General features: G+C 44.0%; 2 protein-coding genes across 4 annotated transcripts in view; one reads left to right on the forward strand and one right to left on the reverse strand.

Moving 5' to 3' along the window:
- The window catches only part of LOC147024250 (uncharacterized), a 90,943-nt gene extending 82,430 nt beyond the window's left edge, over positions 1–8,513 (forward strand). For all 3 annotated transcript variants that reach the window (XM_085883988.1, XM_085883989.1, XM_085883990.1), the window contains 5 exons: positions 287–329; positions 2,398–2,432; positions 2,559–2,604; positions 4,586–4,704; positions 6,150–8,513. In XM_085883988.1, coding sequence (XP_085740114.1) covers positions 287–329; positions 2,398–2,432; positions 2,559–2,604; positions 4,586–4,704; positions 6,150–6,263 — 357 coding nt within the window. In that variant the 3' untranslated portion in view covers positions 6,264–8,513. The remainder of the gene's footprint in view (positions 1–286; positions 330–2,397; positions 2,433–2,558; positions 2,605–4,585; positions 4,705–6,149) is intronic.
- The window catches only part of LOC147024251 (choline-phosphate cytidylyltransferase A-like), a 50,053-nt gene continuing 31,948 nt past the window's right edge, over positions 8,450–26,554 (reverse strand). Inside the window, exons 7-8 of the mRNA XM_085883998.1 lie at positions 21,493–21,648; positions 8,450–9,010 (exon numbers count right to left, since the gene is read on the reverse strand). Of these exons, the coding sequence (XP_085740124.1) occupies positions 8,792–9,010; positions 21,493–21,648 (375 nt within the window). The 3' untranslated portion in view covers positions 8,450–8,791. The remainder of the gene's footprint in view (positions 9,011–21,492; positions 21,649–26,554) is intronic.

Below are 26,554 nucleotides of genomic sequence, written 5' to 3' on the forward strand. Positions count from 1 at the left end.
GCAGGGAGAGTGAGGAATAGAGTCTTTGATGAAGAGAGCAACACCTCCACCAGGACGAGGCTCAGGTCTGTCATACCGTAAGAGGGAGTAACCAGGGAGAGATACTTGGGAGTCAGACACGTCTTGGGAGAGGAAAGTTTCTGTTAGGAAACTCTCCGCTAACCTCTCCGCTATTTCAAACTGATCTTTTAAGTGCAGCTTTTTACAATATCGTCACCGCGCAGATTGCGAGGATCTCCTGATTTTAAAAGGTGGGTTTGCTTAAAAACTGTTTCCTTTTGTGCAGGTTTTAAAAAAATGCTGTGCTGAAAATGATGCTTCATCTGATGGTAAGTTTGTTGCATCACTTGGATTTCAGTAACGTTAAATTTTTGCTGGGTGAAGAAATTCTGCTTGTCCAGATGTCTCACAATGTGGTCAACACCTCTTCGGATCACTCAAGGAGTATATAAGTGGCATCAACTTTCAAAGTGATGAGGATGTGAAATGAGAGTTCTTGAAATGGCTGCGTAGTTTGTATACATACCCATTCTAAAGATGTCCTTGAAAAGTTGGTTATTTGTTCAATTCACTTTCTTTTCAAAGTTTTCAAACAAAAAATGCAGTTCAACCAAGAATAGTCCTCATATAATTGCTATTGTTTATTGTAGTTGCACATCTGCAAACCGAAACTTTATGGGAGTTTCCCAAAGTTTAGCATCGTGTTCCATATTTGGAAGAGTTGGTAATGGGATATAACCAAGTCAATGGACATAACCTTCATACCAGTGAGGTTGAAAGGGCATACCACCATCATTCAGATATATGCACCAACTTTTCCAGCAGATGAAGAAAATGTGTAGGAGTTTACGGAAAGTTACAAGAACTGATAGAACAGGTGCCGAACAGAGATGTTTTAGTTCTGGAAGACTGGAATGCAAAAATTAGAGAAGCAGGAGCACCAGGGATTTCAGGAAAGCACAGACTCTGTGTCCAAAATGAGCCAGGAGAGCAAATGCTGGAGTTGTGCGGAGAATGATCCCGTAATTGCAAACATATGGTTCAACCAACTCATGCGTAGACTGTGCACATGGACTTCACCTGATGGGCAACACAGAAAACAGATTGACTGTATTCTAATCAATAGGAGATTGAGAAGTGCTATGCAATCTGCTATTCAATATTATTTCATGCCGAAATAGTCCCATCTTTTTGTCACACACTGTGCATGATCTCAGGCTCGTAGTGGAGTTGCGGCACGCACGCACGTACGCACACACGCACAGAAATAGATGAATGTAAGCGTCACAACGCAAGACTGATAAACGAGACAAACTCAGCCACCGAGCTTGGGGGAAGTGTTGTCACTTCCCAGGGTATTCTGGGTACCAGTGACGTCACAACAATGACTGCTTTTCTCACTGCATTCAGCAGGGCATTTCCCAAGAAGGAATTTCCTCCTCCCCATGGAAGACAATCCATGGGGATTGTCCATGCTCTGAACCCTTTTAATCACGACCATCGAGCAAGGAAGTTGCACGTGCCATTTTTAACGTATTCGGTATGACTCGGCCAAGATTTCAACCACCGACCTCCCAGTCTCTGAGCGGACGTTCTAATCATTACACCACCAAGTGTTGGAGATAAATGATAAAAATTGCATGGACTGCAAGAAGAACAAACTAATCGGTGCTCAAATAAGTTGGACCACCATGTACATTAGAAGCACTGATGGTAAAACAATAACTGTCATACCTTGGACACATCATACGTGCAGAAAACGAAAGGCTGGAGAAGTCAACTGTGTTGGGTATTGTTGATGGAAGAAGAGGAAGAGGAGGAGGCAGACCTTGTATGCACTCAATGGATGGGATAAAGGCTGCAACCAAGCTTTCTCTGCCAGAGCTTTGGGAAGCAGTGGAGGATAGAGATGTTTGTAGAAATCTGATGCGTGTCACCATGACTCTGCCACAGACTACTTTCGTGTGCAGCACAACGCTGTGGGGTAGTATCAATGGTTGAGGACGCAGCTGTGCTGCTGATGCAATGCCCTTTATAGGTTAGGGCAGGAATTTGGAATTTGGTTACGGTGTTGGCGATAATTCACCTATTCTTCGTGAAGGACACCGTTCATGGGATCTTTAACGTCCACCAAAAAAAAAAAATCCACCTGTGAAACACTGGGATGACAGTTTATAGCTGGATCAAGATTTGAACCCAGGTTAGACATCTTAGAGGCAAGTGTACACTTTTAGGCCATCCTGCCAGCCCACAAAGACTTGACGGAACTGGATAACTCGGTGCATAATGATGTCTCACGAGACCAGAGGCAGCAGTGTCATCACGTGTAACAAATGTTTGTTCGTTTATTTAATTATTTTAGCTGTGATTGTGATTATCTTGTTCTTCTTGTAACAGATCCTGTTGGTCAAGCATTGAAACAACATGAAAAGGTAGGTGCTGTATTTTCTGAGATGCAGCATTTGGATGGCTTATTGGGACAGATGGTCAGAGATAAATTGTCTTGTCAGATGGTTGTACAAAATTGACCTCCAAATGTCTGTGGTTCATTCCTACAGAGATCCAACCTTTGTTGCTTCAGTTCTGCAAGAGGTGATGGCCAAGGTATGAAGTCATTCATGCTACTGAGAGGTTGTAAAATGTTTTCTTGGTAATTAATTATTTCATGATAAACAACCCAATTTTGCATGCAGTGTCGAGGCTCATGGAGGAGCTAGAACACAGAACAGATCAGGTTCTAATAGAATGAAAAGAGCATGAAAAAGAGTGACACACCAACAGCAGGGTTGAGGAACAAAATGGAGGAAGACTTGGAGAAATGAGGGCAAAGGGAGGACACCTAGGGTGAACAGAGGAGGGTTAGTGTGGGTAGAAAAGATCATGGTTATGGATGGGGGGGTGACCAGAGATGGTGGAAAAGAGCTGTCTTAAGCCCTGGAGGGAATAATAAGATTGAAGGGGCTGAGGAAGTTTGTTCCACAGTTGGGGGAAAAAAAGAGGAACAAATTAATTGAGGTGAGTCTTGAGTTTGGGAGTTTCGCCAAATGGGTTTACTGGCAGATCACGTGCGCCCTGCAGAAACATGTTGGGGGGGGGGGGGAAGAGCATGGAAAGGGCAGAGGATGTAAGACCAAAAAGCAGACGGTAGAAGACAGAAAGACCACTGACCTGTCTGTGATGTGCAAGTGTAATAGCATTTAATACTAGAATAGCACATTGTAGAGCGTATACCTCCGCCATGTAATGTCTGATCCACAAGAACATATCGGGCCCATTACATTTTTGAAATATCATGCTAGACAGTACTATATCGTTTTTGTTCCTTTCTCTCAATGGTGAAGAATCACTTTGGAAATAAATAATCCTCATCTCCAGATCTGGATTCTGATCTTTACCAAAATTGAATCAATTCGTTGGTCACACACCCAACGTGTCCACCAAGTTTCATCCGAATCCGTCCACAACTTTTGAGATATCGTACTATATGTATGAGTTTAGCCCGATCTCTCAATGGTGAAAAATCACTTTAAAAATTTCATCCGGATCCATCCACAACTTTGAGATATTCTGCACACAGACAGACAGACAAACAAACAAGGAACAAACTGACAGAAAGGGGTGAAAACATAACCTTCACCTTCGGTGGTGGAGGTAATAACTCATCTTTAATTAAAAAAAAAACCCTTTCATTACAGAAACTAGAACGGGCACTCATAGAGCGCATACCTTCGCCGCCACTACTTTTTTTGTTCTTGGTATGAGTGTGGGGAACTGGTTTCATATGAATGGTCTTATGACACAAACCACATATCTATAATCTCATGACTCCCCCCCCGACTTTCGGGGGCTACGGACTAAACAACAATCAACTCACGTCGTTTTGGCGAGTCTTCACTCGCAAGCTCGGTGAATACAACGTTTCAACAAGAGAAGGTAATCTCGTTTGATGCTGGTTTCATGCAAATCGAATAAGAATTGACTGAGTTATGCCGAAAACCGCATATTTTTCAAGGGCGTGACCTCCCTCCCCCCCCGACATTTTACCCCAACCGGTGACATGTGTTATGACGTCATTGTGTCAAAAGATTGGGCATTAAATTCTGAACATTTTGGTGCTGGGTTCATGTAAAGCGGACAAGAATTGACCGCGTTATGACAAAAACCGCATATTTTTCAAGGTCGTGATCCCCCTGACCTTTGACCCCTAACCGGTAACAAGAGTATGGGCGTCATTGTGTCATATTGCATATCACAAGATGAGGCGTTGAATTCTTAACATTTTGGCGTTAGTTGCATGCAAATTGAATAAAAATTGACCGTGTTATCGTAAAAAGACGATTTTGACCTTTTCGTGACCTTGACCTTTGACCCGAACGATCCCAAAATCTAATCGAATGCTTCCTGGCTAATAACCAATCATCCCACCAAATTTCATGCAATTCGGTTTAATACTTTTTGAGTTATACGAATCACAAGATTACAAATAAATAAATAAATAAATACACGCCGACCAAAACATAACCTTTCGCAGAATGCGAAGGTAACTAGTCTTGGCAGTTTCTCATGTCTTTTTCATGTTCCCCAGACTTGGAGCTATGGTCTCCAGCTGACGTGGGCAACTGGCTCACACAAAACATGCTGCACAGCCTGAAGCCCTCGTTATGTGTTAAAGATGGCCATTGGCTCCTCAGCCTCCTGTCCAAGGTGAGACGTCACGTTTTTTGTCAAAGGAGAACCACAGTGTAAACCTGTTGTGTGTAAACTGATTTTACCCTTGAGTGAAAGTTTCAGATAGATGGTGGTGATGCCCTCTTGCAGGTGTAAAGTGAAGACCATCTGCATATGACGTATGCTAGCAAAGAACCCCTCCGTAACCAGAATTGCGGACTGGCTAATTCCCCCAGGGGTTAATTGCCCCAGGATTACGAATAGGTTAATTCCCCTAGAATTTGAGCATTTTCATGTGACTGTCAAGTCACCCTCCCTTTCACCCTCCCCCTCCACCTGGGAGTGGTGCTATGCCATACATATTTACATCATAACACTATATCATGGAGTACGGCAGTTTTTGTTATCCAGCATTACGTGGACAAACAGGATAGAGTGGAGATAGCACAATCACCTTTTAGTTTTCTAACCTGAGTTTGATGCTCAATATCATTATAAAGTGTCTGATTGGTGCTTCGCAGACAGGGCGTTGCATCACTCGGATGGACATTAAACTCGGCTTCCTGTCTGCCAGCATTAGTAGGAGGACATTAATGATCCTATGGTCTTTCACAAAGAAGGTGAGCTATTGCCACCACCATAAACAAATTCCAAATTCCTGCCCAAATCGCCTACAGTCGAATATCAGGCCTGGGCAGCCAGTTTGTAAATGACTTAGCCTATGAGTACATGCTCTCTGGGTGGTGGCCACTCCCCAAGAAGGTAGTTGATTGGGGTGGTAGTAGTAGTCATATTAGTAGGAGGAGTAGGTAGTAATGGGGCGAGCCAGCATTAAACAGTTGCTTGGAGCTCATCCATTTTGATTGTATGGGCTGTGGGTGGGAGGGGGAAAATGTATGGGGGAAATGGTTTCACAAACATGGGGCTTCAATTACATCAAACTGTACTTGGTGTGAAGTTACAACTGCCTGTGAGCACTTGCAATGAACTGAGAAACAAAATCAGTTTTAACTCCTTCAGACATTGTGAGGTCTTGGTGAAACTTTCTTTTGCCATTGAAAAGATTGTCGGGTGACCTTTTTTACATGCCCGGTGTAAATGTGAGCTCAGAGTGAAGGAGGGTTGTAGGTTTTGTTTCACTTTTGATGTTAAATGTCTTGGCCAGGCATGCACCACCTTTAAATAAACATTCTATTTCCTCACCTTGGAGTGTCACATGTAACGATGTAGGTGTGCAGTTACTGGATCATGCAAGCACCTGTAGAGCACTGACGGTGTGTTGTCATGGCCGCTCTCTTCTCAAGGCCGTAGTCACCTGCAACTCGTTTAGTTTTGACATTCCAAACAAATGTCGAAGGCCATTTGTTTAAGCAATGAGGGCGCGATCGTAGTCGGTAAAACAGAAGAGCATGTAGTGCAAGTGCATCACTAACTTATTGAGAGTTCTCGATTATAACATGCACCTAACTCTATTTCCACAGCCATCAAAAGTTGTGAAGAACATCCTGCAAGAGATGGTCGGTCCAAAAAGCGGGAACACCATTGACGAGTTCATGAAGGCCTTGAATAAGCTGGGCAGATCCACAACTGATTAAGTTCAGAGGATTTGTGTTGGAGCAGTTCCCCCAGAATCACCACCTTGACCTTATTAATGCACTTGCTTTATTAATAATATAACTAACAGCATAATTTGCATCAACACAGTAGACACCATATCACTTTAACAGGAAGCTAGTGAAGATTTAATCGGGTTTTGTTTTAAGCTCATGCTGTTCATTAAACCAAAATTCAGTGATCAGTAAAAATGGAAACCAATTTTAATATATGAGTTGTTGGTGAAATTGTTGGTTGTTCTTACACATGGATTCAATTACTAAATCTCTTTTAGAAACATTCATTTAGTATTTGGTACGTTGAAGAGCATGCATTCTGAGTATGGCTAGAGGAAAAGGCAGACGATGTATTTCCTGGATGGATGGGGTAGAGGATGCAACCAAGCTGTCTCTGCCAATGCTTCTCGAAGTGGTGCAGGATGGGCATGTTTGACTGCTGATGACATTCATGATCAGATTTCTCCAGACACGACTCGACAAAACGAGATAGCTCTTGGTATAACCTAGTCACATGGTTTGCTGTATGCTCTGGTGCACAAGAAAAACAAGTTAACCCAAATTGCTTTGCACTATATATGATTGATAAGTTATAAAAATAATTTAGGTTGAATGGAATGTCTTATTTTCCAAAACTATATATTTTTTGGATGTGTAGCTTTATATCAAAATGTATTTAAAATTACTCGGTATGTGGTTTGTGGTTTTGGGGGTTTTTTTTCATATCACAGGGCTTTTTGTTATGCTGTATGGATGGATTTACATGGTTTTTCCATATTCAGACCTGCAGCTGTTCCTTAGCCTGTTGGGGCAATTTTGTGCCAAAGTTCTCAAGTAGATCTATTATAAATGACAACTAAATCAACATGATGTCCAAAACGAGAAAATTGACCAATTTCACCATTCTACCTGGTTTTTTGTTTTCCTCCTTTCTTTGCCTTCCATAATCTTTATCAAAGGCAGATTATATAGCTGAAACTTGGCCAAGGTACATATTTTAAACTGAAGTGTTCCTTTGATGAAAATAAATAGTCATTCGGGGCTTCAAACCCACAACACTAGTTTCACCGTGTTTTTGGTGAAGTCAAAGCTCCCAGATGTAAAGCATTCAAGACCACCACAAGTTTTAAATAAACTGCTTCAAGCATTCCGATAAATATAATTATAAATACACACCGTTCCTTTAATTGACACAGGGATTGAGATGAATGCAGCTTCCATGACCTGCACTCTTCTCAATAAAATGGCATCTTCAAAGCTGCAAAAATTTAAACTTTTTTCAAGTTTCTTGAAGCTGCTAATGGTAATTACATGTGACTTGTGCAGTCCCAAAGTGTGTGATCGTGCCAAAAACCGATTTTGCATGAATAACATATTTATGGAGTAAAAGAGTCATGGTCCATTAACACTTAGCTCTGCCTAAAAATATAAATTATTTTTGTAACTCTGGTAACGGAGAATAAATTTAATTTCCTTATGCAGAATAAAAACGAGCCTGGTGTTGGCGCAGTGGTTAGGGCAGCAGCTTGGGATCCAAAAGGTCCTGAGTTCAAGCCCTGTTGAGTCACTGAATTAATACACCAGGGGGTTGACTCAGCCTGTCATCCTTCCGAGGTCGGCGGAATGAGTACCAGTATACTGGGCCGGTGTATACCCCGGTTAAAATAGGTGTACCATATCCCTGTGTCGTAAGAGGCGACCAGGGTTGCGTCAGGAAGGGCATCCGGCGTAAAACATGTGCCAAATCTCGATGCGGATCATACGGATGATCCGCTGTGGTCACCCCTAACGGGAGCAGCCAAAAGAAGAAGAAGAAGATGCAGAATAAAAACTCAAGAAGCTATAAATAAACATTTCCTATGAAATGAGTGGATATAGGGATGGCATAAAAATAACAAAGATCGAGATTCTAAATATTGAGGAATTGACAACTCACCCCGCATTTCATACGTTGCACCTGGTGGAGGTATGGAGAGGACCTGGAAATTTATAAATACTATATTGACAAGCCTAATGCTACTTTCATTGCGATTTTTCTCCCTTTTGAACAACAAAAGGCCCTCACTACGCTATCACAATGAACCATGTCTTATGACGATGCTATTGCTTGGTTAGATGTCCCACGTCACATGAGTGAAAACTTGCATTTACACTGAATCAGAACAAAACAATTTGCTCAGTGCATTGTTTGTTTATTTTTCTTCTTAAAATAAATCTTACAGTACATTTTGAAAACATCACTCTTGAGCAGATTTATTCCAAAGTTGAGAGTTTGAGAAAGTGTAAGATAAAGAAACAAGTTGGATAATCTTTGTAATCTGACTATACTTGTTTTTTTTTCTTTTCTTTAAACCTTATTGTTTGCATAAGCATACAATATTGATTTGAGTCATTTAAAACAAAAGAGACGAATTATAAAACAAAACCTAAAAATGAAACCAATACAATTGACATTGAAGGAAAATAGAAGTAATAGTTGTACTGCCTTTGCCACCAAACAGCCAAAATTATACCTAGTCTTCAGCAGGACTAGATGACGCAACATCGGAGGACAGGTCGAGGGTCCGTGTGTAAATGTCTTTAGGTGATGGTGGTGGTGAGGGAGAAGGAGAAGTGCGGGAAAAAGGCCAGCGAAAAGCAGGAGAGGGTGAGGGTGAACGATCTCTGGGTGGACTGGTACCAGAATTGATTGCTTGCAGCATTCGACCTTTTCCCTCTTGGATCATGTGCTTCTGTGGAAACAGTGCAACACAGCAAGATGACAGATTGGACTGGTACCAGAATTGATTTCCTGCAGCATTCCCTCAAACAAAACCATCAAACCCTTATACCCCATCCTTCATACCGTTATGGATCTAGTCTCGGAGGTGGAATGGGGGATAGATTAGAATAGTTATTTCACAGTACATGTTGGAATAAGTATGGTGTAATCCTTGTTGGTGATAAATCTTACCCCCCCCCCAAATCCCTATATCTAAGCCATATATCCCCCCTTAGATTCTTGAACATACCCTGTAGTTTATTTATCTGTGTGGAATTTCCCCAGCATAATAACCAATGGACGTGGCCCACGCATGATCGCAGAGTCTGTGCGGGGCCACAAACAAGCCGTATATGGACATGAGCCTGATGTACTGCCCAATGAACATGCCTGACGTGTGATTCGATGGGTTCTGTGAGACCTTATAAAGGACACTTCATGTGCCAGAAAAGACAGTAAACATGGCAGTGGGAGAGTCTCAGTTAATGCTGCTAATTAGCGCAAGAGGTCCCAGGGGGAGATACCCGAGGTGCAGTGAGGCCAGAACCAGACCGAACTGTTGTGCGCCCGTCCAGTAATTCAATGGCCAACCGGGTTGGAGCCCACATGGATTAATCTGGGCCACATGCGTGAACGGGGCTCGTGCAGCACAAGTTTTATTTTGGCTTCTGGATACTGTGCCGAGTCTCGTGTTTCCCCCGAGTGAATGAGCAAGGCATATTGTTCCGGATTTGGAAACCTTGTGCACACAAGCAGCCAGAGTCCCCGTAGATCAACTATATCGGTAAGTATGTGTTTACAGTTAAAATCCCCCCTTTGTCTAATGGGAATTACATGTGTGCACTACGAATTATTGTATAGTCAGGATTATTAGATCTTTTAACAACAACTACTACTACATCAGCTACAACAAAAGCACACCACCCTGCCCTCACTTCCTTCCACCATCATCCACTGGCACCATTGCACGCACATGCGTGTCAAGCACAGCCGTGGGTGGAGTCCAATGTGCCAGGCGGGGTTTCTTTGGACGTTGGCGTCTTGGATTTCGCTTCAAATACGGGCATGGCGCCCCTCTCAGCCAATCGGAGGGGTGCGAGCACGTCTGCCGCCTCTCGGCCAATGGCGAGCCAATGCAACATATTGCAACTCGACTTCCTGGTCGAGGGGTGGAGACATGGGCACCCCCCCCCCCAACCAATCTCGGATGGCAGGGAGATCGCCCGACACGCCTGTCCAATGAGGAGGGGAATGACACTAGATGGATCCCTCCCACCTATCAAGAAAAAGGGATAATTGTGTGGGGGCGACCCGGTGAGTGTCTTCCCGCCGTGAATCGCCTGCTTGCGAGCCGGAGCAGAATCGCTTGCCTGCTTGCCTCGCCGCCTGTTTTGCCGGTGGAGCGTACCAGAGCCCGACGCTACCATCCATACCTCGTGCTTGGAGCGGCATCGTGTTGCAGGTTCGAGTCCCGTCGGGCCAGATCGTTGAGAACCGCACGAAGCGGAAAGGTCCAAGCCAGGCTCTTACCTCCAGCTCACCTTCCCTCAGATGGGGGTATCAATAAAGGCCACGACCACCATTTTTTTTTGGGGGGTGTGTGTCTGTGTGTGGACCTGTCTCTTAAGTAGAAACGTTTAAGTGCCGTGTGTGTAAATTGCATTCCTTTTATTCGGTTAACTCTGTCTTCTTGTATGCTCCCCTGCCCCATTATAAATAAATATCCCTTTTGTTAAATGTTCCAGCTCGTTTCTGTGTTTCTTTCAATGGCTTGGCATGGTATGTGTTGAGAAATAGCGAGGCCGTAAATTGTTCATTTGGTCCGACGGACATTGGTAATCTCTGCTCGGGTTACACAACGGTTCGGGCTCAGTAACGGCTCATTCCGCTCGAGGTCCGTCAAGGGTGTGAATTCCCTGGTAGCTTTGTCCTCGTGGGTAATTAGGTATATTGAAGTTTGCCAATTGACCCTACCCCACGCGGTCAAATTATTGGCGATTCATGGTCCAGTAAGGGACCCGTGCCTTTCGGACTTATCCAAAAGGCACGACCTCAATTCCGGTGTGTTCGGTGGAGCCGACTCTACTGCTCCCTCTTGCGGTCGTGCTCACCACCGATACCCGGCCCTGTAACAATTGGTGTTCAGGAGCGGGGTTCGAACCCCTCTGCCTCCACGAAATTAACGGGATTCGGATCAGGGGTGTTGGGAGCAAGTAAAATTTATTTCTCAATATGCAACATGGCAAGCCAAGATGAGCTGGAGCAGGTGGGTGGAGAGATAATGGTAGGTTTAGAGGAACCCATGGTCCAGGACAATACCGTACAGGACAACCCCATGCAGGAAGACATTTCCCTACAGCCAAACCCAGAGGTTGTAATGGGCGCGGGAGGGGTGGCGTATGAGTGCTCCCTGCACCAAACTTTCTCCCGCGTCCGTGGCGAATCGGCCTCGTCAGGACCATCTGACTTCGACTGGATTATGGAGGGAATGAAGCAATTGATGCAAAAAATGGACGAGATGAGGAGCGATATGTGGAGGATGGATGCGCAAAGCATGAAGGGGGGTTTGGAGCGCAAAATGGATGCGAGTGCGCAAAGCATGAAGGGGGATTTGGAGCGCAAAATGGATGCGAGCGTGCAAAGCATGAAGGGGAATTTGAAGCGCAAAATGCAGTACATGGAGTTGAAGCTACAGGCGGGCATAAAAGGCATAATAGCAGCACCACGTGGCAGAATGACCGAACCGAGGAGGAGTGTGGAATGTGTTCGGCCCACAATGGAGACGGGTGAGGTCGGGACGACGAGTGATGCCACCACAATAATTGGGGAGATGTGTAAGACAAGACACGAGGGGACGACGAAAAAATTAAAGGAGGTGACAGACGCAGAAAATAAGAGAGGAAATAATAAACGAGGTGACGGAGACGCAGAAATCAAATGAGAGGGACGAATTGTATGAAACTAAAGACGAGCACACACAGGAAGAGATATGAAGGGACAATGGGGTCGAGCTGGTGGAATGTGTTGAGACCCGGGGCGAGCATCAGGGTAACCTCCCTCAGGAACAGAGGTAGACGGTATGCTCCCTCAAAGTGGATTGTGACCAGGTGAGTCCGGTCGGGTCTAGCGGGTGCATGACGTGGAGGGGTCCATGCAGAGTTTTGGGGGGGGGGGGTAGAGATCACGGGACCCCTTGAGTTAACACGAATCCCTGATGTGATTGTCCCAGAGTGTGTGTTGAAATGTGTCCCAGGTGTGCAGAATGCGAGTGTCATGGCATGTTTGGGTGCATGCATGGAAATGGACGTCGGACGGATTCAGACGGGAGACACGAGTAGCGAGCTTAATAGGCCGCAAAGGGTTAATTTGGCAACTGCACCGGGTTCGTGTGACGGCGCATACGAGGTCCTTGGCGCGTTTCGTGCACGGCCCGCACGCGCGCGTCTGTGATGCAGCCCGGAAATGTTCCACTTCGGATACGAGCCGGCCGCGTTGATGGCAAAAATGTAGGCGAGTGTTGTGTGAATTTGGAACGGACGGGTCCACATGCGGGTGCGTGTGTGACCGCGTGTTCTGCTCGCAGAATGTGCGGAGCGGGTTCCCGGGACGATACGCTCGGGCTGGCCTGCACGGGAAACCGCGCAGGTTCAGTGTGCGAGTGACGTCACTGGGGACCTCGCATGGCGGACCCCTCGAAGGTAAGCGCTTGTTGCGATGTGCATGGCGACGACAAGGCCCCAGGTATCGTCCGACGGAAGGGACGAACGAGTGAGACGCAGACTGCCGCCCTGGTGGTGCAAAAAAAAAAAAAAGCCTCGTATTGGAGCCAACTCGACTGCTTCCTCTAGTGGTCGTGCTTGCCACCGATACCCGGCCCCGCAACAATATATGCGAAGCCATCATGGTTCCAGGAGTTCATTGGGGATAGTTATGTATTACTGATTAATTATAATTGCCACTGTGCAGCTGTGCCTTCTCTCATTTCCCCATTTTATGAAACCTTGTGTAGGCATCAGCAGTGGGCACTGTAGCACTCAGAGAATTGGATTATTAATTAATTCAATGAGTAGATTGGGTCTGCGCTAACGCACCTCGAGCGCAGAACATTGATAAGCACTGCTCGGTTCCTCTTGTTGGCATCCCGCCACCGTCGTTGCATTCAGAGATGTCAATTTACACCAGACTAACTTAGCGGTCATTGAGACCTTTTCGTCCCATATCCGCTGAGTGGCGTGACAGTTGTTGAAGACCGCATGACCATAATACTTTATGCAAACTGTTCACTGCTCACTAAATCCAATATTTTTTCGCATTCATATCCAAAGGATACAAATAATTCTCATAATCGAAGAAGAAGACAGATGCCACCTTCTGAAGACTTTATACATCCTCACCACGCTTGCCAGGTGGGGCTTGGTGAGAGAGTAAAAGCAGGATTTTGGAGTTTGCTCTTAAAAAGAGCAACCACCACCATAATCCAAAATGACTTTTTGGCCCTACTTTTCAATGTAGTCAGGTTCCTTGTGTCCATAATTTGACATTCTTTGGAATTTTTTGGAGAGTAGCTAACCAACATTTTTGGAAAGCTTAAACAATACCAAAACAGAAAATCCATGTTTCACATTTTTTTCAATGCATATAATGTGGTGAAATAGGTCGTTTTGGGGGTAAAAACCCGTTTTTTTAAATTCAGCTATGAAAATTCAAAATTTATCGCAAGCAAGCAACTGATGATGCATAATTGTTAACTCGAGGACAGTTCTTAATATAGAATACATATATCTGTATTTTGAGCAATGGTTACCATGGAAATGGCTATCATTTTGTCAAATTGCCGTTTATTTAATGTATTGCTTTCAAATCTTGAAACAAGTAATGCATGAATATGGTGATCAGTAAATTGTACTTAATGTCAAATATCAGTTTGTAGCCAATTGGCATCACTGTCTCTAATGTCACTCATCATTGTCATCGTCATCATCACTATCGTGGTCATGCCATTCAATGTTTGAGTCTTCGTCATTCTCACACGAAGTGCTGCACATGCAAAAAATCAGTGCATGTTAAGCTCTTGGCCCTGCAGGAACATCTCTGTGATGAACATTGTCTTACACTGGCACCTTATCATCTCGATAATTGCTTTTGGTGCAGGGAGAATGTCTGTTGTCGGTTTGAGTTGACCACTCGTGTCCTTTGTGGAAGCCATTCTTTAATGGATCAAGAAATGTTTGCTGAGAAATTATTGCATGACCCCAAACGTATGTTATGTCTGGATATGTACCCGCATGATATGCTGCCTCAGAGCACCGACAGTTGGTGGTAACTCGTCATTCTCAGCCATGTTCTTACAGAAGAGATGCCACTGAAGTTCAGGGATGCTGGAAATATTTACACCGCTTGGACAATAACCCAAACAGACAAATCTTGCTAAAGTTGTGTATAGGTCCTCTGACAGTTCAGCATCCTTACAGAGCATAGCAAAGGCATCTACCATGTCGTCATCGGGCTTCAAGTAGCACTGAAACCACTTTGTCTTACCATGTCGAGCGAACCGCCCAGTATTATCGGCACCTGTGAATGCGCGGAAGGCTGGCAATGCCTGGGCTCTCTCCTCACCGAGGGCCTTCCAGATTGGCTCGATTTTGACAATGCTAGATGCCATTGAGATAGATGTGTGTCTTGGCAGGAGATGATAGTTTGCTATAGCAAGAACCAGAACATCCGTATCAGGTGAGAATATCGTCAGCTCAATATCTCCCGTGTGTTGCTGTGATGCAGCTATTGCTTGCTTGGATCATCAACGTATCGGCCTCCTCATGGTTATTCGTCTCAAATTGGAGACCTCTGTTGCTCGACATCCGCCCAGATGCCGAAACGACTACCACCTTTGTTTAATCGCAGTTGTATTCTAGAGTTTTCTCTGCCAAGTACTCCGTCAGATCAGCCTTGGTTTGATCATGGGACAGAAATCGACTCATCGTGATGTGTTTGATACTGGTATCATCCTTGACCTGATATTGCACTGGTGCCTTTCCTTGATGTCGTTTGTCTCTGGTTGTGCTCTTGAGGGAATCTTGCTTGTATGTATCAAAAACAAGAATTACATGGTCGAAGCCTCTGGTCAGACTCATCACCCTATCATTGAAACATTCACTGAGGTCCCTTCACTGTCATGACCATTGCTGGTTTCTTGGTCATTTTCTGGACAACTACCATTCCATCCACGACTGCGACCTTCATGCTCGTACTGCCATCAGTTACAGATTCAGCGGGTGCTGGTTCCATGTGTGTGGCATCAAGCTCATCTTCTGGTAAAGACGGTTCCTTGTTGGCAAACTTCTCCAAGTTGTGGATTAGCTTCGACTTGTCGGTGCATAACAGAAAGCTACCGTTTGGTGCAAACAGGGCCCTCGGTGTCACAGTGAATTCAAAGTTGCCAATTGCATCCTTCTGGTCGACGTTCCTGCTGGATCTGGAGAGTACCATCAGTCTACCATACAAATCCTTGGTTTCTTTTAGATCTACTGTCTTGTCCCTGATCTTGATTGCTAGTGTTGTACATTCTGTTCTTCTCCTTCTTCACTCGCACCCATAGGCTGACCACCATTGATCCGTTTAGCAACAAAATCTTATGACTTCCAACTCCTAGCCTAATAGGAAACGCAATTAAAACCTCCAACCCCGTGGCCATTCAAACCATAATCCTACCCCATACAGAAGAACATAAAATGACAAAAAGCTACATCCACCTCAAAGGCTATCACAACTTACCAAAAAAGCAAGAAAGGTGTTGAAAACCGCATGTGATGAAACGAAGCTCCGAAGCAAACTGTCATGAATAAATCGAGAATAAACGAAGCGAACTGAAAATGACGTCATAGTGCTGCACGTGCTTGGATGCGCGCCGCGCCACATCACGACATCATGCCACGCCCAGCAACCGTAACCTGAAGCGATGGCATGGCATCGCGACGTGGCGTCACCTATGTTCCCGACAAGATCACACTTGCAATACATCAAACTAAAAAAAACCTTAAAATCAAACCTTTTACTACTGAAGGTGCCGAAACCTTCTGACATTGAACAACAGACACACCAATGTTTCATTGCACAGATGGCCGTTTCCATGGCAACCAACTGTTCCAATACTTGAAAATCATAATACTTATGTGTAAGTTAGTCATGGTCACTATATTTAACAATTATTTCGGCCATCCGATGGAAAATATAATTTTAAAATCTATATATTAAAAAATGGCAATTCCACTTCAAAAATGCTGTCTCCATGGCAACCGACAGTCAAAATGCAACTTTTATTATCTTATAAAATCCATTGTTATCCATTTAACAGTAATCCATCATCAGTTGGTTATTTTGGATTGTTTCAGATTTTTTAAAATTGGAATTCAAAAAAAGCGTTTTTCACCCCAAAACGACCTTTCCAAAAGTTGAAAAAAATGTGAAACATCATTTTTTTCATTTGAATAGATTTTAAACTTCTCAAAAATCTATAAGTTTGCTACTCTCCAAAAAATTCCAACGAAATTACACAAGGAACCTGACTAAAGGTGCTGCCACACCTTTACGATTTAGCCAGCAATGGAAACGTATAAAAATGTATGTAAAACGTTGGCGTACGCTGAAATTGATGTTTTTTTTTAAGTTTTGGTCGTATTCATAACGTGTTGGTCGTATGCATAACATATTGGTAACGGGCACAGAACGCTTCGTTGTCTTATAGATAACTTATACCAACGAATGCTTAGCCTGTTGTCGGCGTTCACAACCTATGCCCAACGATAGTTTAACTTAGGCATAGCGCGCTGCACGTATCGCCGACGAACTTGTGGCGTAGCCTGTTAAAAACACGCCGCACGCCGATTGAAATCATAACCGCCTGAAAATTGAAAGTGTCAACCACGCAGTCACACCTTGATGATTTAGCCAGCGTATGCCGACCGATGAAAAATTTCCCGAACCAAGCTGGCACACGTCGGATACGGTATGAGTAAGTTGTGTATACTGTTACGAATTCGCGCCCACCGGCGTGCGATCGACTGCGTTTTTCTAATAGCAGCCGCGTCGCCCACCGGATGGACAATTCAGTCATGACCTTCCGGAACCCTTGCACGGGTGGGTTCTTAATCCCACCACGGCCTAGCCAATTTTCTATCCGCGCAAAATAGGGTCAATCGCCGAATATCGATATAACTAAGTACTCGCGCGGGTAGCCTACGGGGAGACCGTACCTCGACGCAGGTCGGCTTGGACACTAACCGCTCAAGCGGTGCGTTCCGTTCTTCAGTGATAACCGAGCAGATATTATCGCCCGAACTCGCCGGATCCGATTCTATTTACCGGGTGTTTAAAACCCAACTACTATTCCGCAGTGCAATATGGTATTCCAATAGGGGAAAGAGAACGCAATGAAGGGTGTACATTTAACCAAGCACATTTATTTACTACAACACGTATTCAGGGAATACTAAACACGCATGCAGTAAGCAATGCAAACACGTATACAGGCAACGAAAGCACTACAACTGACTATAAGCAATTATCAATGCACAGCACTTACACAGTTCTACTTATAGACGGCGCCACCAACATTCATTCAAAAGAAAAGAAAAGACTACCCTCAAAGACAGGGTCCGTAGACCTTTATACCGTGGAGCCTTGGTGACCGAACAGGCCCCACGAGACCGTTGCAGGTTACCTGCACCCTCGTGGTGCCTTGATGGGCGAGTCGCGACGTCTGTCCCCACAGCAGCTAGGATAGTTGTGGCTGACTCGGGCCTTCCACGGGGCCGGTGAGCTCTCTCTCCGGCGCTCTACACTCGGACGTGCAGGTTTGCGCCACAGAGCTGGCACAGCAGTGCCTCTAGTCCGCGTCCCTGGTGCCAAGCCCAGACTCCCCACCGACCGCGAGCTCCGACGAATGGGTCGCTCCACGGACCGCTTCTCCACAGACAGGCCACCACGAGCCGAAGATCCCCACCAGGAAGAAGAAGCCACCAAAAGAAACCACACCCCCACCTTGGCTCCTGCGGGCCCTTATATTCCTCCTGGCTTCTTGCTCCGCCCTCCTTCGAGCTCCTGTGGGAAGCTTCGAGAAAAGGGGTGTTGCCCATGTCCAACCCTCTCACCCCCCCCTCGCGGCGCGGGGGGTGGGGGGGTGAGGGAATCGTTACATGGCCCAGGCCTAGGGAGATTCATTCCCCCAAAATGAGGCCCCTCCTTCACATGACCTTTGACCTCTGGCTTGAATCGCATTTCCCCACACCAAAGCGTGGGAAAATCCGTGTGCCACCAATGTTCCTTCTTGTTTTTCCCTCGCGTTATCGAAATCCCTTGTTCCTTTTCCTCCGCAGAGACGGCCTTCATGAGCGGAGAGGGTTGCAATTTGGTTTGTGGAGAAGGGGATCGGTCGTTGGCGTAGCGGGGAAGGTGGTTAGGTGATTGGCGTAATTGTGGTTGGCGTTGTGGTTGAGGTGATGAGGATGTGTGGTTTGTTGAGAGGCGCGTGTGGTTGTGGTGGGAGGATGGTGGATCTGAAGCGGTTGTCTGAGAGCGACGTTGGTGGTGGTGGTTTGGTTGTGGTTGGTGGTTGAGGCGATCGTGGTTGTGATGGTGGCGTTGTAAAGGTGGTTGTGGTGGTTGAAATGTGGTTGGTCCAAAATAACGATAGTCAAAGAAAAACACGATCTCAAAGATCACGGCCCGGTTAACACGAATAGTTCCCATTAAACAACGGTGGGGAAATCTAACTGAACACGGACTTATCGATCTAACTGAACTAAGGACCTTTATGGTGTTCTGCGAATTTCCACAGCCGTAACAATACGTTAAGAGCACGCTGAAAAAGGATGAAGTATGCTGCCATATTTCGTGGTACGTCTCGTACGTCATGAAATTTCAAGCATGCTGAAAATTTTACGACATACTCGCCGTATGGCTCACACGTTCCACTTCACTGGGAATAAGTTGTAGGCACGATATGGGATCGTTGACACACGTCAACACAAGTTCCTTGTAAGTTACTCATAAGTCGAAACGCATCGAGGTAATGTTTAGCATACCCGAAACTTATTTTCTCCGTCAAGGCACATTTTCTTTTTTTTCTCCTTGGCTCCGTGAAGGCACGTGATGAAATATCTGAAGTTGTTGTTGTTGTTGTTGTTTTTTTTTTAGTCAATCACGAATTTAAAATATATTTGGACATTTGCTTTTAAGTTTCGACGTCGACGTGATAATATCCTCAAACAGAAAATATTCACAGAGGAGGAACTAAGAATAAGACATGAGCAAACTGAAGAGGCAATCGGACGTGACATAACGGCACGTGACGAAATATCGGAAGTTATTGTTTTTTTTTTTTTTTTAAACGCTGCCAATACGCCATTATACGGTAGCTGTAAATTAGAAACACGTTCAGCAAGTTCTGTGGTCGTCCGGAAGATGTCAATCAAATACGTATACATACGTCAATAAGCGTTGGAGGTACGTTACACCTCTGTTCAAAGCACGTTACTCATAGTTTAGAAATAAGTTTTGGGTACGCTGAGCATTACCTCGACGTGTTTCGACTTATGAGTAACTTACAAATAACGTGCCTCGACGTGTGTCAACGATCGCATAACGTGCCTCGACGTGTGTGCAATGATCGTGTAACGTGCCTACAACACGTTACTCATAGGTTATAAATAAGTTTCGGGTACGCTAATCATTACCTCGACGTGTTTCGACTTATGAGTAACTTACAAGTAACGTGTGTCAACGATCGCATAACGTGCCTACAACTTATGGCCAGCGTAGCGGAACGTGCGAGTCGTACGCTGGCATACGTCGTAAAATTTCAAGCATGCTAAAATTTGAGGACAACCGCAAAGTACAACGATGAAAGCCAGCGTACTACGACGTATGGCAGTGTTTTTCAGCGTGCTCTTAACGTATACAAAACTTACCCATAACGTATTCGACATCTGTCAGCGTTTTAGACAAATTTTTCATAAGTCGGGATACGCTGGCTAAATCGTCAAGGTGTGACAGCGCCTTAATGAAAGAATGCCTGTTGTTTTTTTGATGTAGTACTTTTATAGACAAGGTTCAGGCCACAACAAAATACCAATACAGCATTAGAAACACAGGTTGAAGCAAAACTAGTTCAGCAAACTATATGCAAAAAACAGCTCAGATAGAGGCATGTTTGTTGTTGAACCGTCTATTGTCTGGGTTCAATCCCCAGCGAGGTTGGACGGGACCAAAATTGCTGTTTGATGCAGTGCCAGGAGGAGGCACTGCATGTCAGAGCATGTCACATTTTAGGTGAATCCTTAAAGCCAGTTATTCCAACTTCATTTTAGTTACAGATATTATAAACTAGCAAAGGTACCAGACGTTTCCGGACAGTTGGGCTCATATTGATGTATATAAGGGTATGATGTGTATGTATGTATATATATATATATATATAATTTTTTTTTTGGACGATCATATGACCTTGAGCTTCAACATTTATGGAGAGTGTATATGAAGAAAATGTGTCCCATCTACAATCTATCCATAAAACTCAACATCATGAAAATTGGAGGAAAATTAAGATCAAAAAGGTGTTTTTGTTAATTAGGTCACAATCCCCAAAAAGTAGGTCAAGGACACTAATGAAATATGCGGTGCACAACTTCAGTGCAGGTCCACTATTATGATCTTTGAGATTGCACATTGGCAAAATTGAGCAATAACAAAAAAAAAAGTTTAATTTTTTTTCTTTTTTCTTCAGACTGACATTTGACCTCGAACCTGGAGGGGTATGATGTAAATTAAATGTAAATGTGCCTTGCTCAAGGGCTAGCTGAGGAGGGCAATTTTGTGATGATCGGATAACCCTTAGTTGAGTTTTGGTGAAAGTCTATTGGGCCCTGACCTCAAAAAATAGGTCAAAGTCAAAAACAATTGTCAACCCCACAAGCATACTTTTTATTTCCATTATTGATGGAAAATATCATTCTGAAAGTCCTCTCGGATATTGGCAAAAAACAAAGGATGAGGAACCCTAAATGGTGGTTTAGTATTCTTGGGGGGGGGGGGGTCGAAGAGACCGAGGTACCCTTAAAAACCGGGGGCACAACACTAATTGTAGAAAAACCCGAGAGCAGCTATGAGCCTTCCCCTATACTATATCGGGAGGCTTAATTAACGCTACTTGCAACAGGGAAATACAGAACAGAAAAGAGATGGGCTGAATGGCCTACTATATGTTTGCATACACATGCATCATGCTCATCGCAATTACCAGAAGGCCAAGAGAGGATGATAAGATTAAAGTCAAAGATGTAAATAAAATCTGATTAAAAAACAAAGTTAAACTGGAAGAATTGCAAAAAAAAAAAATGTAAATTTGAGGACCGTTTGAAACATTTGTTATTACTTTTTGTGAGCAACGTTTAAACTCACCAGCACCCCTTGAGGACCAAAGAGCTCCAGGAAGTTTGCGATGAATTCCCGAGATTTCTCCTCCCATTTCTGAATGAGGTCATGGCTCTTCTCTTCAACATCACGAACCTTCTTCTTCACACGGTCCATCTGAGTCTGAAGATGAAACTTCTTTTCCTGGCAAAAGGAAAGAAAGAAAAAACATCCACCCCACTGTTTTTGCAAATGCACCAAATTACCCCCTCCCCCTACTTTTTCTGGCTACATTAGCCCCCACTTTCTCAATTCAAGTCAATAAATAATCAATGCAGCAAGATACAATACTGTCGGACTCCGCAATTCGCGGATTCATTATCTGCGGGCTCTGCATATTCGCTGCGATCCGCTTCAACATTCGTGGTCTTGTGCTTCGCGTATCCATGGCTTTCCATGGGATTTTTCATTTTCCCTCATGAATCAGGAACCGCTGGAAACCTATCCCCCTTTTTCCATTGAAACAACGCTCTGCAATTCGCGGCATTTTCAAGGAACGTATCCCCCGTGAATAGCGGGGTCTGACAGTATTCTATTTATGTGCATCAATATTAGCCTAACTGTTTGAAAAAAAAAAAAAAAAAACAAGATCATCAGCAAGTGCACAGTGACTATCATCCCAGTTTCAAAACACACAACTCTCATTCAGGTTTTCTCAGAGCAGCTTTCTATCCCAATTCTACTCCATCTTTAAAATGCATTTTAGCATTTCAAATCCTGATACACTTGTAAGACGTTAAAAATGAGCCAAGTCTCAATGGTTGGATTTTGCAAATAGATTTGTTTATCAATACCTCAACGGCAGTAACACGGGTTTGTGGCAAACTGCACCCAATACATATCAAACACGTGTCTATTAACTTTTATTGTGTTATGATTGGCCATCACTTTCAAAAAGCGTGATTAAATGCATCAGAGACAATGCACAAACGTTTTCAAAACAAACTATTCACCAACACGCCAATGTTCCTTGGAAGCTGTCACCACCGTGCCCGTTCTACTCGTTTTTAATGTGCAGTCCAAGAATCCCGAACTTCTGTTACTTTGCTGAAATAAGGACCCGATTCCAAACGAGCGCAACACAGTCGATCGTTTGGACTGTGCCATTCGTCTTCATATTCTTTTAATTCACTCTGTCCACCAGGAGGCTTCCATACTATATAATAAACTGAAATTATTGCACTTAACTTACGCATTACAATTTGCTTCCATGTAAGATCATCAGAGGATCATCATAAATATAGGTATACAAGGGCATGTTGAAAAATAATGACTTCTATTCTTTTTCTCCAAAACAGGTAAATATAGTAAAATGAAACAAAGTGAAATCCACACATTAGGTCTTCCCACCACTGGGTGTGAAGTTTTGTGATTCTGACAATATATGTCTCAGTGCTATGTCAGTCAAGATGGCAGATGGCAGAGGGCAGCATGACGATGTCAGTGTGTTTGGGTGCTCAGCTATGAATGTGAAGGTGACCAGTTCCTATTCAATTCAGGAGATACAGCCTGGTGTTGGCTCAGTGGTTAGGGTGGTGGCTTGGGATCCTAGGGTCCTGAGTTCAAGCCCCCTCGGCCGTTGAATTAATACACCAGGGGGTTGACTCAGCCTGTCATCCTTCCGAGGTCGGCGAAATGAGTACCAGTTCCAGTGTGTGTACTGGTAGAGAGGCACTGCATCAGTGACACAGTCGTGCCTCAAGAAATGATAGCTACCCCAGCAGCTAAGCTGCCATACGACCACCAATTCAGGAGATGACAGTTGAGTGCACCATCATGATCCTGAGAGTAAGAGAGGGTCAACAGTACGGCCACAAAGAATCACCAGCAACGAAAAAATTAAAGATACAATCATCTGCCGGGAAAGTCATGCTTATGGCTTTTTGGGCGGTGAAGGGGATAGTCCATTTGGAATTCACGCCAAAGGGTATCACCATTAACTCTGAGCACGACACTGAAACTCTAAAGAAACTGAAGACACAGATTCAGAGGGTTCATCCTGACATGTAGATGGTTCTGCTCTTGCATGATAATGCATAGCCTCAGACAAATGCACAGATAACATTTCTTCTCCAAACTTCAGGAACAACTTCGTGGAGAACATTTTTCTTCCAATGATGATGTTAAGGCCGCTCAGAAGCATCGGTTAAGTCAGTAGGATGCGTGGTTCTATCGTGACGGCATCACAAAACTACTTGAACGTTGGTAGAAATGTATGGACCGCAGTGGTGATTATGTTGAGAAATAGATATGCTCCATGGGAGAACAAAGATTGATGTTACTATCTGTCTGTTTCATTCAAATATCTTTACCCGTTTTGGAGAAAAAGAATAGGAGGCATTACTTTTCAACACACTCACGTGTTATCCATGGATGATACAAGGCCCGTTTCACATTCCATTTAGAACTGCTGGTTCATGATGCATAAAAACAGCTTCCTGAACAAATGAAAAGAAAACTATGAACAAGTTAGAGGTAGCAGACCCTCGCCAAGATTCATTTTGTGTACAGTATTTGTATGTTGGTGTGTGGTGTTTGTGTGATGCGTGGACTACATATTCACGATGATGTAGGTTTATGTTTATGTTCATACAGCGGACAGACCTTTTAGGTTTTATTGTGGAGATTCACATTTCAATAGTATGTACTTTATAGGGAAAAATAAACACGTTCCGAATGGCACATGCTCACATTCTCGAAGTACAGTAATCCTTCGATAAACGGAAATGAGTAAATCGGGATTAAATTTCAACATGCAGAAGTAAGAATCGCGAAAACGGAAAGCTTGCATCTCAAAAAATAGAAATATATTTTAGAAGAAATAAAATATATAATATAAACGCATTATCTGTGCATTTTATTTACCTTTCACGCATTTCATACTTGGCCATTTGTCCCAACGCTTCGTACGACGCCCCCATGGCGTCACTTCCCCTCATGCTCGGCGGTCTATGTGATTTACGCTCCTTTGGTTTAAATCGCGAAAATGCTCGGCCATGCTACCTCCACAGTGAGCACGATAAAAGACAGTAAAGACAATATGAGAGCCAGTGCTCAAAAAGTAACAGCTCTGGGTGCGAAGAAGTTATCGTGGCATAGAAGTGACGAGAAGGTAAACATGGAGTGCATGTTCAGTACAATATATAGATTGAAATTATTTTTACATCGTAGAGTTAAGATTTTGTTCCGGTGGAACTGATCTCCGCTTATATAAATGGGAGTATGCGCGATAATTAAATTTGATGTACGGAAATTCACCGAATGGAGAGATTTTAAGGAACATAATCCTTCTGTATAATTGATTGATGACTACACATACATGATAGTAAGACGCACTTTATAGTCTTATATAGACAGACTCGCATTCTAATAGGACATACTTTATAGATGCACTCGGTTGAAAAAAAGAAGATAATGTGTAATCGTGTAATACTGCCAACCACCACATGGCGTGTGTGGACAGACAAACAAACGGACCCAAATGCACTCTATATCCTCTGGTGAGAGTAAAAAGTTAATGTTTACGTTTCATTTTTCGACCAAACTGTTGAGCATACGATGGACGGGGTAAAGGTTGCAACCAAGTTGTCTCTGACAGAGATTTGGGAAGCAGTTCAGGAGAGGGATGTTTGGAGAAATCTGATCATAAATGTCACCAGAAGTCAGACACGACCTGATGGAACAAGATGACTGGCTAACACCAGGTGGCACTTGTGGCCTACATCAGCACATTATATGCGAGCAAACAGAGCCAGACAAACAAAATGGACCCAAATGCAACCCTCTTCTGTGGCGAGGGTAAACATGTATATTGATGCTTCATTTTTTGGCAAAACTTGCTCGGTCATAAAATTAGTGTTCATGTAGAGGTGTGTGTTCTTTACAATAAATAAATGTGATTTCTTGTCTGACATTTACGTATTGGAATACATTTTGCCCACTCATACGCATACGTTTCATTTCCTGGTTCTGTGCCCATTTCTTTCCTTCTTTTTACACTAAAACAGATGCACTACACTCACTACACTCATGACAATGCATTACCACACTATATTAAATATCACGTGGAAAACCTTCCATTCCTGTTTCTACACCAACAGAAACAACCCTGCTACAGCAAGCAGCACTTTGACAGATATATTGAGCTGACTAATGTCCACAGACTTGTGACTGTAAAATCTGCAAGGGCTGCAAGTTGCTTTCCTGTGTGGTGGCATTGTTGTTTTGCGAGTGTAATCGCTCTCGTCAATATCGATCTCTTGAATTTTCTTTGCGAAAATGATTGCATTTGGGGTGGCAGGATGGCCTAGAGGTACGCACACTCACCACTCGAAGCTGTCGAGCATAGGTTCGAATCTCGGCCCAGCTATAAACTGTCCGAACCCGGCGTGTCTTTAAAAAGATCACGGACGCCGTCGCCAACACTCACTTCTGCCCGGATCTTCACTCCCATGGTCGGTTTACCATACATGTGAGATGAATGAAGCAGATGGGGACTGAGGTGGTGACTACATGGCGGCTGCTTTATTGGTCGAGCGAAATAACGCCATGGGCCGCACTCTATGGGCTACCAAATCAATTATGTATTCAGACCAATCAAACCAGAAGTGCGATCCCAGATCAGTATCACAGCTTGGCCGATTCGTAAATTTGTGCGCTGTCCCTTGGATGGATGTTAAATTGGCGTCCTGTCTGCCGGCATTATTTTATGGATGTTAAACATCCCACGGTGTCCATCGCAAAGAGTTGGTGAATTATCGCCAGCACCCTGGCCAAAAATGTAAGTTCCTGCCCTGACTTCCTGAAATGGCAACCTGACTCGGGTTGTACACTAGCAACTGCTTCGGCAACATGAACGTATGGTACATGATGACGATTGCATTTGCTCAAGTAAACTGTATGGTGCTTGGATTTCAGCACGCATAAACACGTGTAAACATGCGCATTTTCTACCTCTGAGAAAATAAGTTTGCAAATCGAAAGTATCCGCGATATCAATAACTGACTGCTCATGCATAGTGAAGCGGTAATGGAGAACGGGTGTTTTCCT

The sequence above is a fragment of the Eptatretus burgeri genome, chromosome 6 (genome assembly GCF_056783735.1).
Source record: "Eptatretus burgeri isolate ZD-2024b chromosome 6, Ebu_testis_v1, whole genome shotgun sequence".
Classification (NCBI taxonomy): Eukaryota; Metazoa; Chordata; class Myxini; order Myxiniformes; family Myxinidae; genus Eptatretus; species Eptatretus burgeri.